Below are 16994 nucleotides of genomic sequence, written 5' to 3'. Positions count from 1 at the left end.
AAAAAAAAAAAAGAAAATCAACAAGATAAACTCTTAGACATATAAACCAAAAGACAGAGAGACAGTATGCAGATAAACAAAATCAGAAATGAAAGGGAGACATAAAAACAGTCCCTGACGAAATTCAGAGAATCACTAGGTCTTACTTTAAAACCCTGGACTTCACTAAATTGGAAAATCTTATCAAAGTGAATGATTTTCTATACAGATGGTACTAAAGTACCATCAAGATCAAGTAAACTACTTAAACATCCCTATAACCCCTAAAGAAAGAAAAGCAGTCACTAAAAATCTCCCAACTAAAAAATCCCCAGGGCAAGATGGTTTTGTGCAGAATTCTATCAGACTTTATAAGAAGAGCTAATACCAATACTCTTCAAACTGGTCCACAGAATAGAAACAGAAGGAGCATTGCCAAACTCATTCTGTGAGATCATTGTCACCATCACACCTAAACCACACAAAGACTCAATAAAGAAAGAAAATTTCAGATGGATCCAACTTATGAAAATAGATGCAAAAATACTCAATAAAATACTCACAAACAATATCAAGGAATACATTAAAGGCATCATCCATCATGATTAAGAGGGTTTCATACTAGTGATGCAGGAATGTTTCAATATTCAAAAATCAATCAAACTAATCCACCATATAAATAAAGTGAAAGAAAAAAACAAGGATCATCTCATTAGATGCCTTTGAGAAAATCCAACATGCCACATTAAAGGAATCAGGAATACATGCCATATTCCTAAACATAGCCAAAGCAATATACAGCAAGCCAATAGCCAACATCAAACTAAATGGAGAAAAACTTGAAGAAATCCTACTAAAATCAGGCATGAGACAAGGCTGCCTACTCTCTCCCTGTCTATTCAATATAGTAGTTAAGATAAATTAAGGAGATTAAGGGGATACAAATTGGAAATGAAGAGGTGTAAGTATTGGTATTTGCAGATGATATGATAGTATATATAAGTGACCCCATAATTTCTACCAGAGAATTCCTACAGTTTAAAAACACCATCAATGAAGTAGCTGGATACAAAATTAACTCAAAGAAGTTCATAGCCCTCTTTATACAAATAATAAATGGGCATAAAAGGAAATTAGGGAAACAACAACCGTTACAATAGCCACAAAAAATATAAAATATCTTGGTGTAATTGTAACCAAGCACATGAAAGATTTGTACAAGAAGAACTTCAAGTCAATGAAGAAAGGAATTGAAGAAGATATCAGAAGTTGGAAAGATCTCCGATGCTCATGGATAGGTAGGATTAACATAGTGAAAATGGCCATCTTACCAAAAGCAATCTACAGGTTCAATGCAAATCCACATCAAATTTCAAATGCAACTTTTTAGATATTTTGAAAAACAATTCTCAACTTCATATAAAGCAACAACAACAACAACAACAACAACACCCACGATAGCCAAAACAATCCTGAAGAATAGAAGAACTTCAGGAGGAATCATTGTCCCTGACCTCAAGCTATACTCCAGATCAAGGGGGGTAAAAACTACATGTTATTAATTCAGAAACAGTCTGGTTGATAAATGGAATAAAATCTAAGTCTCAGAAATAAATTCACAGACCTATGAACACTTGATTTTTGATAAGGAAGCCAAAATCACACAATGGAAAAAAGAAATCATATTCAGTAAATGGTACAGGTCTAATTGGTTGTCTACATGTAGAAGAATGAAAATAGATCCATATTTATCACCCTGCATTAAACTCAGTCCAAGTGGATTAAGAACATCAACATATGCTAAATATCATGCAAGATAAAGTGGGAATTCCCTTTAATGTCCCTTTAATACGGGACTTTGATGTCCCGGAACAGGAGACAATTTCCTGAACAGAACACCAAGGGCTCAGGCCGTAAGACAAATAATTAATAAATAGGACCACATGAAACTGCAAGGTAAAGGCCATGGCAATAGGACAAAACAGCAGCCTACAGATTGGGAAAGGATCTTCAACAACCTTATATCTGCCAGAGGGCTACTATCCAAAATTTACAAAGAACTCAAGAAGTTAGACACAAACAACCTAAATAACCCAATTAAAAAGTGGGTTACTAGAGGCAGCTGGATTTCTGAGTTCGAGGCCAGCCTGGTCTACAAAGTGAGTGCCAGGACAGCCAGGGCTACACAGAGAAACTCTGTCTCTCAAAACCAAAAAAAAAAAAAAAAAAAAAGTGGGTTACTGAGCTAAACAGTGAATTAACAATAGAGGAATCTCTCATGGCCAAGAAACACTTAAGGAATGTTCAAAATCATTAGTCACCAGGGAAATGCAAATCTAAATAACTTGAGGTTTCCATCCTACACACATCAGAATGGCTAAGACAAAACTTTAAGTGATAGCATATCCTGACCAGGATTTGGAAGCAAGGGAAACAGTGGTTCATTGTTGGTGAGCATACAAACTCATGCAAACATTTTGGAAATTAATTTGGCAGTTTCTCAGAAAACTGGGAATAGTTCTACCGCAAGACTCTGCAATGCCACTCCTGGGCATATCCATAACCGATGCTTCAAAATTTCATAATGACACTTTCTCAACTATGTTCTCAGCAGTGTTACTTGTTATAGAGGGAACTGGGAGGGAGAGGGTGTGGGGAGGGAAATAGGGGTTCAGGATCAGTGTGAAGAAGGACAGGAGAGATGGCCAGATGGCCATGAAAATGAATGGATATCTGCAAATGACAGGGGTATGGATGTGGGAAGCATCTCTATGATAAGACAGACACCTGAGATATGGGAGTACACAAGAATCATTGAGGGTGACTTTAGGTGAGATATACTACATTAGGGATATGGGATCTGAAGAGGGCACCTTCTGTAGCCAGGTAGGAACCTGAGTAGAGTGGTAGAAACACCAACTAACACACAAAACTTTCAAGGTAAAATGTATCTTATCTACAAGAAATGCAGGCAAGGGGGATGGAACAGAGACTGAGGGAATGGCCAAACAATAAATAACTGGCCCAACTTAAGACTCATCCCATGGGCAATCACCAAGCCCTGACATTACTGATGATACTCTGTTATATTTGAAGACAGGAGTATGTTGTCCTCTGAGAGGCTCTACCCAAAAGCTGACTCAGACACATATAGACACCCACATGCAAACAGTGGATGGGATTTGTTGTCATTATGGAAGAATAGAAGGAAGAATTCTTGGTCTTGAAGGGGATACGAACTCCACAGGAAGACCATCAGTCAACTCACCTGGACCTTTGGGGCTCTCAGAGTCTGAACACCCAACCAAAGAACCTACAAGGGGTAGACCTAGGCCTCTCAATACTTATGTAGAAGATTGCAACCTGGTCTTCATGTGGGTTCCAAAAATTTGGAGTGAGGGCTATCCCAAAAGCTGTTGCCTGTATATATAAGGGATATGTCCTTCAACCTGGGCTGCCTTGTCTACCCTCAGTGGGAGAGATAACATCTAGCCTTGCACGGACTTGAAATGCCAGGATGGAGATACTTAAGTAGACCCCCACCTGCTCCGAGGAAAAGTCAAGGGGGAAGTATAAAGATTGTGCAAGGGTGTGACTGGGAGGGGGCAATGAGCAGGATGTAAAGAGAATACATAAAAATTAAAATAAAAAATATTTTTAATATAAAGAACATTATTTAACATCAGTGTAACAATTATATCTACCTATCTGCTGATGACAATGTCACCTTTTTTTCTCTAATGAATCTTGAGCAGGGTCCTTTAATTTAAATGTATTATTTTTTTTTTCAGTAAGTGCTTCAAGGAATCATTGATTTAGTAAGTCATAATCATACAGTGTGCAGAAAACATTTCACCATATAGTTTGTCCATTGCGTTATTGTGTTTTTTAAGAATGCCAGTGTTTACACAGTCATATTGTCAATAAATGAATTAAGTAGCATTTCTTTCTTATATGACATTAATCTTGAAGAGAACTAAATCTTAAAGATCTGGATAAATACAGTTTCTCACTCTCTCTCTCTGTATACATGCATACATACATTCATGAAATCTGATTCATTCTGTATCCATAGTCAAAAGGCACACATGTGGTATACATTCACACACACACATACATTCACACAGACACACACACATACATGCACACACAGATATCCATTATCTTTCTATCTATCTATCTATCTATCTATCTATCTATCTATCATCTACCTACCTACCTACCTATCTACTATGGCAGGTACATACACATATATGCATATGTATATACATTATATGTATATACATTATATATGTGTACATATTTACATAATATATGTGTATATACATATTATATATGTATATCACACACATATACACATATATATATGCACATACATACACACACACATATATATGTGTGCATATATATATAGATAGATAGATATAGATATATATTCTGAGTTTTTGGTCTTAGATATATGTAAAACCACAGTCTCTTCCCTTTACCTAAATGAGAAGCAACTTAAAAACTTGTTTAAAGTTGTACTGAATTCTTTGCTTAGAGGCATATAAATTAGATTCTATCTACAAAATAAATTTTATAGTATCATCCTAAAAACTAATAATTTCTTAAAGAAAAAGGAATATACATGGAGAGAAACCTATAGTAGAAATTATGTCCTCTATAGTCTCTTAAATATATGATCTTGCTATTTGAGAATGCTTGTGTCCCAAAATTATATCCAATATGCTATACGTCATAGCACAATTCCATTATTTTCTCAAAAAGATACATTACATAAGATAATTAATATTTGGGTATGTGTGTATTTATAATTCTAGAACTTGGGAAACAAGAGACAGAAGGAAATAAAGTTCAAGGCTATCTTTGGCTATAGCAAATTTGAAAATGACTCATTCAATATGAGGCTTTGTTTCAAAACAATTGAGAAAGTAAGTAGTATTTTATATTCCTCACCAGGCTCAAAAGCAAAATCTAATGGCCATTGTGAGAGGTAATTTGCCGCATTCACATGACTGGACTATGACATTAACAGTTGTAGAATGCACATCCTTAAGATTATTATGCCAGTGTGTAGTTAGGCAGTGCTCCTTCAATTATTTTTCTTTTTTCACAAACCAACAACCACCTCTCCTTGGAATTACTAATTTAAACTTATAGAAATTCCACGGACACCATTTTAATTTTAATATTTATTACCATCAAAATTCGTTATTTAAGACTTATACAATAGTAACCACCACCATAGAATCTAAAAAGAAACGAAGCTGTCTTCTATATGTGTGATAAAGCTTTAATTTATTCCTGTTCAAAAATAAACTATGTTTAACATATAGATGCTCGAACATGCACTGGAGTTTAGATTAGGCAAGGAAGTTCACTCAACATAGCACACAAGTCTGAAATATCATCTTGTTTTGTAAGTTTGACCTGAATTTTTGAAATGTGATGTATTCACATAGTCATAAAAATAAGTTATGATCGGTAAGGAATCAGTATTGCACATCAAGCCTGGACAAGCCCAACTTTCTTTTTATGAGTTTTTTTGTTTGTTTGTTTTTTTGTTTTTTTGTAGTATGTGTTTTGTGAAAACCCTTTGTAATCTAGACAGCATTGCTATGATGTCATAGTTTATGTCTCCACAGTTCAGTCTACATGAGCATTGCACATTGCCCATAGGAGGGATAAGAAAGTGTTCCAAGGATAAAAAAAATGTGTAACTAAATATACAGGTGGTTATTTGGTGCTAAATGTTTTAGTATGCTTGTCTGTTAGCACTGAATCACATGAAATCCAAATAATAACAGGATTTATTGTTATCATGTGATATACAAAAGATTACCAAGCATAAAGTAAGGTACTAATTTCAGCAGTGTGTTCTATTTGATATAATTAATAGTTATATACCAAATTAAGTTGATAAACTGTTTGAATACCTTCTTTCTTAAGGTAGCAAAGTAAATTTTCCTTCTGATTCCTGAATATTAAAAAATAGGAGGTCATAAACTGATTGGATCACATGAACAGGGGACTTAAATCTAGTAACTCACCATGATAGCAAACAGTGCAAAAATAATATTAGTGATTCTAAACTGAAATTTGAATAAATACTGAAGAAGTTCTACTTTTGTAGAAAGCAAAGCAGGGTATCACTCCATGATTTCAGCATCTCTTATCTGAAATCAAAGTGAGTCAAAGGAGAGAGGTCTTGTGCTTCTGTGTTTGGTGCAAGATACAAAGCTCTTTGGTGTTTAAGGATACACTTAACAAAGCACTTTTTCATTACTACGCCATAGGACTAAGTTGAACAAACTGGTGATTAAACAGTTCTATTAAATTATTGTGTACAAGATCGGCTAAGGGTGAGCAGATTTTCCTAGACAGAGGATAAGATGCAAACATAAGAAAGTAGATGCTACATCCACATGGGCATAGGCCTTGTGAGCATGTAGATTAGGAACACTGCAGCAAGGCAGGAGAGTCAGTAGTGAAGCAGCAGACGCAAAGTACCCGTATTGATACAAAGTTTTGTGCTACAGTTTCAACCTCCCTGTGTTTGCCTGGAGCCTATCCAAATTAAAGCTACTCCACTTATGCACAACCTAGAAAATGGAGTCTGAGTTTCAATGAATTTTTAATTTTGTTCAATCTTGAATGTGTTCAACCGAAAACAATTTAAAGAGGGTTGCAGCTATCAGCTTCAGTGTAAGTGAGTTCAGCTCCTTGTAAGAGAGTTCTTGAATTTCCCATAAAAATCAACAGTGTGCATCTAACAGCATTCTTTTAATTTGCTCATCAAAATGTGAATCACCACATCAGATATTCTTCAGGGCCTCTTTGGCTCACAGATTAACCATACCATTTTGCCACATTTTCTGAATTCTCATTTTAAATAATCATAAATAGCAAACCCTTGATATTCTTTGGCATAGCACAGCTGTTTGATTCAGCCGAGTCTCTAAGTCTTAGAAATTGCACTTGTTCCTCTTTAAAGTCCCCAGTAGTCTCCTAAGACTTCAGCTGAAGGATTCTTTATTGTATTCAAATTTTGTCCCATATGAGTTGTTCCGGTTACTCAAACTATGAAGAGTCTTGGAAATAGAACTGGGTCCACAGCAGAAAACTCCAACTGTTTTCCTGGAAAGAGAAGAGAATTGGGAAATCAGGTACAAAATTTGGCAGAACAGGATAAGCAGCCTACTGTATGAACATGGATTTAAGGTATTTGCAAAGTTAATTTCTTGCTCCTTTTCATTTTAAATCCATTTTCCAATTATGATATTCATAGTTGAATTCAGAAAAGAAATAACTATGGGCATAAATTGGCTGCTAGAAATTATGCAGTGTGTTTTGTATTATTCCCACATGCCACTGGTAACCACACTAAGAGAGTGAACAGATGCCAAATCTTTAATTTGCATTTTATAAAAATTGTTCTAAGTTTTTCACATTGAGTTTCATGAGATGAGAGAGACAGAGAGACAGAGAGAGAGATACAGAGAGAGACAGAGACACTGAGAGACAGAATGATTACCAATGTTGGAAACCAACATTTTTATGCACCTGAAAAAAACCTACACATGCATCTATATAAATGTACATTTTTAGTTTTTGCACTGCTGTGTTCATGAGAAATGATAAATGGACTTTTATTATATAAAACTTACTGGTGGTGCATGCCTTTAATCCCAGCATTCGGGAGGCAGAGGCAGGTTGATTTCTGAGTTCGAGGCCAGCCTGGTCTACAAAGTGAGTTCCAGGACAGCCGGGGCTACACAGAGAAACCTGGTCTCAAAAACCCAAAATAAAAAACAAAAACAAACAAACAAAAAAAACCCAAAACCCCAAAATCAAAACGTATCTTTAACAAATAGGAAAAATAAAATTCAATAATTAAATATTTAGAATTGATTTTGCTCTAAGGTTTATTGATATGTACTAACTTCCTTTTGTGATAACAATTGTTTAATTCTTCTTATCCCAACGAAGACGAATGCAGTATGCTCTCATTACCTCAGCATAATTGGGAGCCGAAGACAAAGACCCCATTTTATTTAAACTTGTACAACCAGATAAAACATTTTTATTGACTTTCACTTCAAAAATTAAAGGAGAACCATGAAAACAACATTTCTTTAAAGTCATGATGGTAAAATGGAGATATTCTTTTCCATTAGAGAAGAAAGAAAAAGCCTTAGGTGCACCTCTGTGTAAGTGCTGTTTCCTTGCAGGCACAAAGTCCTGACTTTGACCTTTAACCCTGCAATTATGAGAAACCTTCTATTATATGTACTTCACCCACCTATACATATAATTTTATGGTTAATTGTTATAACTGTACACAGGGCATCATGCATCTCCAAGAAGCCACAGAATGACAAATGAAAAGCTTGGAATCAGGCTTGGGCAGCTTTTCCGGAGATGCTGTACAGGGCTATCCCAGAGACTACCAAACAATGAATGTTGTTGTCACTTTCCTTGGAACCCCACCAGAATTTGACAGTAAGACATTATTACTGAAGACACTATACACTTTTGTCACAGGACATAGAGAAGATACCTGCTCCTGATGAGGAAGCTTCCACCTTCATAGATATCTTTCATAGTCCAAAATGATTCTATGTAGGCTGCTGGATATAAATGTTATTAAGAGTCTTACCCAGCTGCGAACACTGAGAGCTACAATAAGAAAGAATGGGCAACATATGCCCATGGTTGCTAGTCGCAAAAATATTATGTGAAACTAGCTGCTTTCTGATTAAGTTTAAGACCCACTTCATAGGCAAAATGTGTGCCTTGTACTGTACATCTACATAAGAAGAGATGGCAGGGAAGCTAACAGGCTCTAGGGGTGAACTTACTACAATTATTCTGCTAAATGGACATAGTACTAATCTGTCCACTAAGTTGATATCATCATACCCATAATTAGTTCAGACCTGAGAACTCAGAAGAAAATGGTGCAACAGGTTGTAGTTAATGTAGAAACTTACAAATGGTCAAAGTTCAGATAATTAGTGTCTGTGAAGTGCTCTTCCATAAATGTGAAATCTATACACATCTTCTACTTAAGGCTATGGGATCATGATAGAAGAAGGGGTGATGATTTTTAAGTACCAGAGTATAGGGAGAGCTGTAGTAAAAATCTCTGAACATGACAGGACTGTTACACTCATGATAACAGCTGTGTTTGTCTGCACATATACCTACACAAGAACAGGAAAGTCAGCACTGAAGCATGGAGGGGAGGGTTCAAGGGACACCTCCCTGAACTGATGAGTTACTGACAGTTGATGGATGCTAAGGAGGGATAGACAACTTTCTTAAGGGTCTGGCTCCTGGTAGGTCTCCATGCTACACATTTGTATGAAGACAGTATAAACTGGATTTTGTTGTTGTTTTAAAATGATGTGAAGTTGGGAAGTGAGGGAAAGGGGACTCTGAGAGGAGTTAGGAGGAGCTGGAGTAAACTATGATCAAAATACACTTTATAGATGCACAAAACTCTCAAACATTTTATCTATATCATCTATCTATCTATCTATCTATCTATCTATCTATCTATCTATCTATCTATCTATCTATCTATCTATCTATCTATCTATCTGTCAAATATCCCAAAAATATGTGAAGAAGGTGTTTCAGAAACTGAACACATACTATGATGGGAAAAAAAATCAAGAAAACAAACTAAACCTACATTTACCTTTCTTGTTCCTGGCAACAAACTGTATGCCAAAGAATAGTGTGACAAAAGTATCACTGGGTTAAAGAGACCAAACAAACAAAATGAAACAAAACAACAACAATAACAACAAGAATAATTGCTCTCCACACAAATGAGTTTGTTGAGACCAAAATACCTATCAATTATGTGACAGATTAAAGAAGAGAAGAGAAATATACAGCAAGAAGAGCCAAAGTTCTGGAAAGGAGAAATCTCAAGTCCTTGGCAGGAAAAAGAAATAGGGTCATATGAAAAAAAAAAGGAAACCACTTAAATTTGGTCAAGGAGTATAAGAGATCAATAGGTTAAACTCTTTCGAGGAACTTCTAAAACCACAAGACTTCATGATCCCTAGTTAGTGTTCCTCTAAGTGTCCCCTTATTTGTAGTGGAGATGTTAAAATTAGCCATAGACTTCAAGCTGATCCAACTCTATAATATGAAATCACAAAGCAGGTATTCCTTTTAAAGAACAAATTGAACCAAAGTAGTGGAGCTTCATGGTGTAACAAGCCCAATACACGTGGAAATAATTTAAAATTGGCCAAACCTTAAAATAGGCAGACACTTAAATGTTATCAGAAAGAGTTGTGTGTACAGGTGAGTGTATCACCATGTACTGAGCATGCACCCCTCCTTCTCTCTCTCACATACACCCTCCCTCAGAAATCTAAAAGAAAGACCCACCTAGGAATATTTTTAAACCGATTTGTTTCCCTCCACTCTTACGTTACTGTCATAACTTCAAAATGTGACTATTATTGGACATAGAACACTTAAGAAGATGATTAAGTCAAAATCAAACAGGAAGTATGAGCTGAAGTACCATATGAAGGATAATTAGAGAGAGTTTGAATGCTAGTATTGTGTGCAAACAGAAAAACAAGGTCATTTGAAGGAACAGAATGAAGGCAGCCATCTTCAAAATGGGGGTGGGGCAGTGTGTTTCCTTAAAAGAGAAAGGGAAGATGTGTTTAAAATGCATAGTTACATTTCTAGGATTTAATACAATTTCTAAGTGGTTAGTGAACTAGATAGGTTCATAATATAGTAACAGGCATTGACAAAGAAAAATAAATTGGGAGACATAACATTAGAATCTATCCAAATCAAATTCCACAAAGACTGAGAAAAATATTGCCAGCAGTCTTGTGGATAACAACTGTTTTAATATGTGTACAACTGTTATACCAGTGGGAGCAAAGACAGAATTTGACAAAGCTGAGTTTTCTACAAAGCATCTCTCAAATTTGATGTAAAACACTCCCAATGCATAAACCCAAGAATCTCCTGGATCTCAAGAAAATGCTGAAAAGGTACAACAAAGAGAAAACTTGAGCGAGACCTAGAAAGGGATAAAACCCATATATTATGCATGATAAAGAGAAAACAAAATGTGAAGTTGGTAATAGGCATTTGCTTCAAAATAAACATAACAGGAAGTAGTAGAGTGACAGATATCTGAAAGTGCCAACAAAGCAAAATGCCAACCATTGTGTAATAAGCTGCATCTACACAGGAATGTCTTGAAAGTGAAAACAGAATCGAAAGCTTTCTAACAAAACCTGAACTTATTGAAAGAAAACCACTATTATAAGGAAAGTTATCTGAAATTGTTCATGAAGAAGCAAAATATTATTCAATGGTATTCTGCTTAGCTGTACTTGTCAACTTGACACAGCAGAGCATTGACTGAGAAAAAAGAAAGACACAGTATAGGAACAGTTTAATTTAGATTTAGCAGTAGGCATAATAAATTCTGGATGGATCAGGCCACATTAACATATAGATAAATGTACAGTTTGCTTTTGTATAATTTTTAATCTCTTCAACACTTTATCGACTGTTGAATCAAACAAATAAAAAAATTCTAAGAATGAGGTTTATGGCCAGGTAAGTGACAGTACCAGAAAAATGAATGAAGAGGGGATGGTAGTACTTAAAGGGATAAAAGAGGGTTAAAGTAGAATATATGAGAGGCTTGCAGTACTCAATGGGGGTGACCTTAGCCAACGTGCCCAACAGTGAGGAGGAGATGGGAACCTGAAAAAAACATGTCCATTAGATAGACAAGGCCCTTAGTGGAAGGATGGGGTCACCAACACACCTTTAAAATTTTTGATCCAGAATTGTTCCTCACTTAAAAAAAATGCAGGGCAAAGTTGTAGCAGAGACTGAAGGGCAGGCCATTTATTGATTGTCCTAACTTAGAATCCATCCCATGGACAGGCACCAATCTCTGAAACTATTACTGATGCCATGTTGTGCTTGCAGAAGACCCTAACATGGTTGTTCTCTGAGAGGCTCTACGAGTAGTTGACTGAGATAACTGCTACAACCAACCATTGGACTGAGGTTGAGGACCCCTATGGAAGAGTTAGGAGAAGGATTGAAGGATCTGAAGGGAATTCCATCCCCATAGGAAGACCAACAGTGTTAACTAACCTGGCTCCTGGGATCTCACAGAGACTAAGACACCAACCAAAGAACACAGGCTGGTTGTAGTTCCCTGACAAATATGTAGCTGAGGACATCCTTGTCTGGTCTCAGTGGGAGAGGATTCACTTAACACTATAGAGACTTAATGTTGTAGGGAAGAGAGATACCTGGGTGGCAGTTAGCACCCTCTCAGAGGTAAAGGGGATGGAGTGAAGAATTCTTGGAAGAGGAACCAGGTGGGGGGAACATTTGGGATATAAGTAAATAAAATAATTAATTAAAAACATGACAAACTATAACAAAATTCCTCCAATTTTGACTATTACAATCCACATATAACCTTTACAGAACTCAGCTCTATAGATCCAAGAGCTTCAGTACTGGAGATTTGGGAATGGACTCAAGAGCTTGGGTGTTTAGTTACCCACTGGTGCTCAAAGAAAAAAGTTGGGAATTAACTGTTTAAAGCTGCTATTTCAGAAAGGAATAATACACAAAGACACGACAAATATATCAATACTGGAGAAAGCACTATCATAAAAATAATCAATCCAAATCCAAAGAAATGTAGAAGATGACAAATGATGAACACATGAACATGCTAGGATTAACCAATATGCTTAAACCCAACCATATCTCTATTAAATTTAAAATAAATTGAGATAAGTTTTAATATACATGAAATAAAAAATATATAGCATTTCAAGGACCCGTAGACCCAAAACTATAGTTGATTTCAAAACATTGAGAAAAGTAAACAGGAAGGTCATAAGTATACTAAAATATTAAACACTACCATTAAAACTATTATCATCTGTTATTTATGATTCAGCTAGTCAACAATAGTCAAATAAAAAAAAAACCCATTTCAAATGTATATACTAGATAGACCGTATCCTGGACAATGAAACTGAATGGAGTAAGCTTTAGAAAGTGAATATTATTTTTCAACAGTCTTTCTTTTTTCATTTATAGTTTGTGGGTATTGCACATTCTGTTAGGAAAGGCACAACTATAGGAACATGTGGTGATTAGTACCATCATGCCCAGAGTCGAGGATCAGGGAGCAATGAATGGGGCTGCTCAACTCTGTTCTTCTTTTTGATCATTCTGAGACAGCAACCAAATTGAATGGTGATACTTTCATAGTGGCTTTTTCCACATTAGGTAAATGTCTCTATAAAAACCCTCACACAAATGTCCAGAGATTTATTTCTAGGATGAGTCTAAGTTCTGCCAAACTGACAATCCAGATGCACAAAGTGGAAGCAGAAGATTTTTCACTCCAATATCAAGTGAATTCACAGACAGAATCTGTCATTCTTAATTGCTTTGCCTATTTTAAACATGCTCCTAAATGGCCCCTGTCTTTTATAAAGGTTCCAAACTATCCATCTAGGAAGTGGGATGGAAGAAGGGCATGAGGAAGGAAATATGGAAGAACAGCTAAAATTAAGGAACTGTTGAGTGGTAGTATGGAAACTTAATATAGTAGAAGCTTCCTAAAATATATATAAACATAAAGGTGATAACAATATCATATGGGAGACAGAACCACACCTGTACTTTTTTGTTTTTGGAAAAAACATTTAAATATTGTTTTATTAACCATGTCTTTTTCTTATTAAAGTTTACTTGTGGCCTCCCTTCCCCCAGCCTGGAACCTGCCTGCTCAAGGGTGGAGCTACCGGCTCATTCGTCCTGCCATGCCTACCTACTGCTGAAACCTGCCTCTGCTGCCTGGAGTCACACACGTGTTCGTCCTGCTACTGGACCCTGAGTTACTTGGCGGGAAATTGGGTTCCCTCCCCCTTCCTTTATAAACTGAGTGTCTGGAAATATTAAATTGAGTCTTGATCAGAATGTTGTCTTGACTCCATTGTTTCTTCCGCCCCGTCTAGATTCCTCTCTTTGCAGGGAACTGCCATTCTCAGTGAACCGTTCGTGTTGTGGACCGCGGGCGGGCCGCAACATTTACTCTTGATAGTAACTCACAAAACATTATAGTTGCTATATACTTTCTTTTTTTATAGTTTTATTAGGTATTTTCCTCATTTACATTTCCAATGCTATCCCAAAAGTCCCCCATACTCTCCCCACCCCCACTCCCCTACCCACCCACTCCCACTTTTTGGCCCTGGCGTTCCCCCACACCTGTACTTTTATTGTCACCAAATGAAGCTTCCTGGAGCAGAATTGGATTATAGTTAACAGAGTTGTCGTTCAAAGGGAACCCATGAGAATGCCCAAACTACCCAGGCTGTTGGCAGGTCTGAAGGTTGATCTTCACACTCTGATGGTAAAACCCCATTGCTCAACCTATACGATATGCGGCATGTTATCCAAAGAGAAACACCACACCAGTTACAAACTTATCTACAGTGGAGATATTCTTGCAAGTCAAGTTAGAGCAGTTGTACAAAGCTTGTGGGAGTAACCAAGCAATGTCTGATTTGAGTTAAAGCCTGCTGCAGGAGATGGAACCCATAGCTGATACTGTCTGGATGACTAGGAACCTGTGTGGTAGTCCAGGGACATGGGGTAAAACTTAATACCACTATTCTGCTAAAGAGATGTATCAATAAAATGGTTTCCAGTGACATTCTGCTATATTCACAGATCAGAGCCTTGCTCAGACATCATCAGAGAAGTTTCTTCCTACAGCATATTAGGACAAACACACAGACCAATCAAGGAGTATTCAGAGAGTGAAAGACTGAAACACAGCCCTAAATGGGATGTCTCCATCAAATCCCTCCATTCAGGGCTCAGGAAATCCTGAGAAAGAGGATGCAGAGAGAGTTAAAAAGTCATTAAGGATAGAGGACACCAAGGAAATACAACACAACTGATGTACATATGAACTCATGGAGACTGTAGCAGCATATGCAGGGATTGCATGGGTCTGTACCAGATGTCTTCCTAGAGCTGAAAGAAGTGGACACATGTCCCCATCCCTAACTAGAAGCCATGTTCAATTAATAACCCCTTGAAAATGAAGTTTTAATTTTCTCCAAGGGTGTCTCACTGGAGAAACACACTAATATTGAAGGTAGTCTACAAGTCCAGGAGTAGATGGCCAAGAGAAAGTAAATTCAACAGCAGTTTTGGAGGTTCTTTGTCTCATAAGGTCACATTAAGGATTTTTTAAAAAAATTTTATCACTATTTTTTAAATTTAACTTACAAGTCATTTGTATATTTATTATGGCTTTCAGGTAAGTGTTATTTATGGGATTCCTGAGTATTTGAAAAACTGGTCTCTCTACACCTATGTCCCTTTTTTGTGACTTTTCTTGTGTGCTTTTCCTTCTGCTTCTTTTGTCTCATTCTTATCTGTATACCTTTGTTTTTATCACGTCATGTCATATTATATTAATTATTATACCTTAGAAGCCTGTTTGTTTTTTAATGAGAGGCAGAAAGGGCTATGGATCCATATGGGAGGTGAAGGTCGTAGAACTTGGAGCAGTAGAGGGAAGAGAAACCATAATCAGAATATGTTATATGAAAAAAGTGTCTATTTTCAGTAAAAGAAAAAAGCAGTTTGTACATTTATATATATATAAAAATTTGACAGGGTGTGCACGTCTCCAGTTTAAAGCTTGATCAGAAGATTTTTCAAACAAATCTGTATCAATAATCAAAATATAATTGAAAAATATTTGCATATTTGGAAGCTGATCAGAATCACTCTAAATACAGCAAGAACAAAAAAAATCATATTAAAATTAATGTTTTTTTAGACCTGTATAATAATGAAAAATGTAGGGTCATAGAGAAATTTTTAAGATTATATGAAAATTGTCCATGATGAAAACATAAGAATATTATTAAAAGTTAACTGAAGAAAAAATTGAAAATAATTTTACAAAATATATAATTATCTACTGTAGGGTCAATATATTTTTGTTTTAAAAAATTAAAGCTTAAGTTTCATATGTTTGTATGTCTATGAATTTACATACTATTTTCTATTGTTATGAGAAATATAATGAGCAAAAGCAATTTTGAGAGGAAAAGATTTATTTAATCTTATAGCTTATAGCCCATAATGAAAAGACACTGGGGCAGAAACTTCAGGTCAGAACTGTAGGCACAAACTGAAGCAGAGACCATGGAGGAACACTGCTCACTGGATTGATCTGAAGGGCTTGTTTAGGTTACCATTTATACATCCCAGTACCATCTGCCTAGGGGTGGCACTGCCCACAGAGGCTGGCCATATCAGTCACTAGTCAAGAAAATGTTTCTTATATTGATATAGCTCAGAAGGGGGCTGCTATTTTATTGTCATGAATTCTTAAAGACATTCTGAGAACCTGTGTAAATGTCTTTGTGCTGATTGTCTGTTGGTCATTTTCATACTAAGTAGGGTCATCTGGGAAGAAGGAATCTCAGTTGAGTAAATGTGTCTCTGATATTGAACTAAGGCAAGACTGTGGAAACATTAAACTCATGTTATAAACTTAAAACAGAACACCAATAGCTCAGGTTCTAAGATCAACAATTGACAGATGGGATCACATAAAATTGAAAAGCTTCTGTAAGGCAAAGGACACTGTCAATATGACAAAATGGCAGCCTATATATTAGGAAAAGGTCTTTACCAACCCTACATCCAGAAGAGGGCTAATACAAAATATATACAAATAACTCAAGTAGTTAGGCACAGAAAACCAAATAACTTTATTAAAAATGGGGTACAGAGGTAAAAAAGAATTCTCAACTGAGGAATCTTGATTGGCCTAGAAGCACATAAAGAAATGTTCAACATCCTTAGTCATCAGGGAAAAGCAAATCAAAATGTCCCTGAGATTCCACCTCACACCAGTCAGAATGGCTAAG

At 36.2% G+C, this 16994-nt stretch overlaps 1 protein-coding gene across 2 annotated transcripts in view; it reads right to left on the bottom strand.

Annotated features, from left to right (window-relative positions):
- Positions 1–4720: 4720 nt before the first annotated feature.
- Positions 4721–16994, bottom strand: part of Nox4 (NADPH oxidase 4) — a 146400-nt gene continuing 134126 nt past the window's right edge. Inside the window, exon 18 of one of the 2 annotated variants that reach the window (XM_029479267.1) lies at positions 4721–7119. In XM_029479267.1, the coding sequence (XP_029335127.1) occupies positions 6999–7119 (121 nt within the window). In that variant the 3' untranslated portion in view covers positions 4721–6998. The remainder of the gene's footprint in view (positions 7120–16994) is intronic. The other variant, XM_021166295.2, reaches the window with a different exon arrangement.

This window comes from Mus caroli, chromosome 7 (genome assembly GCF_900094665.2).
Source record: "Mus caroli chromosome 7, CAROLI_EIJ_v1.1, whole genome shotgun sequence".
NCBI lineage: Eukaryota > Metazoa > Chordata > Mammalia > Rodentia > Muridae > Mus > Mus caroli.
This window is presented reverse-complemented; position numbering and strand designations above follow the sequence as displayed.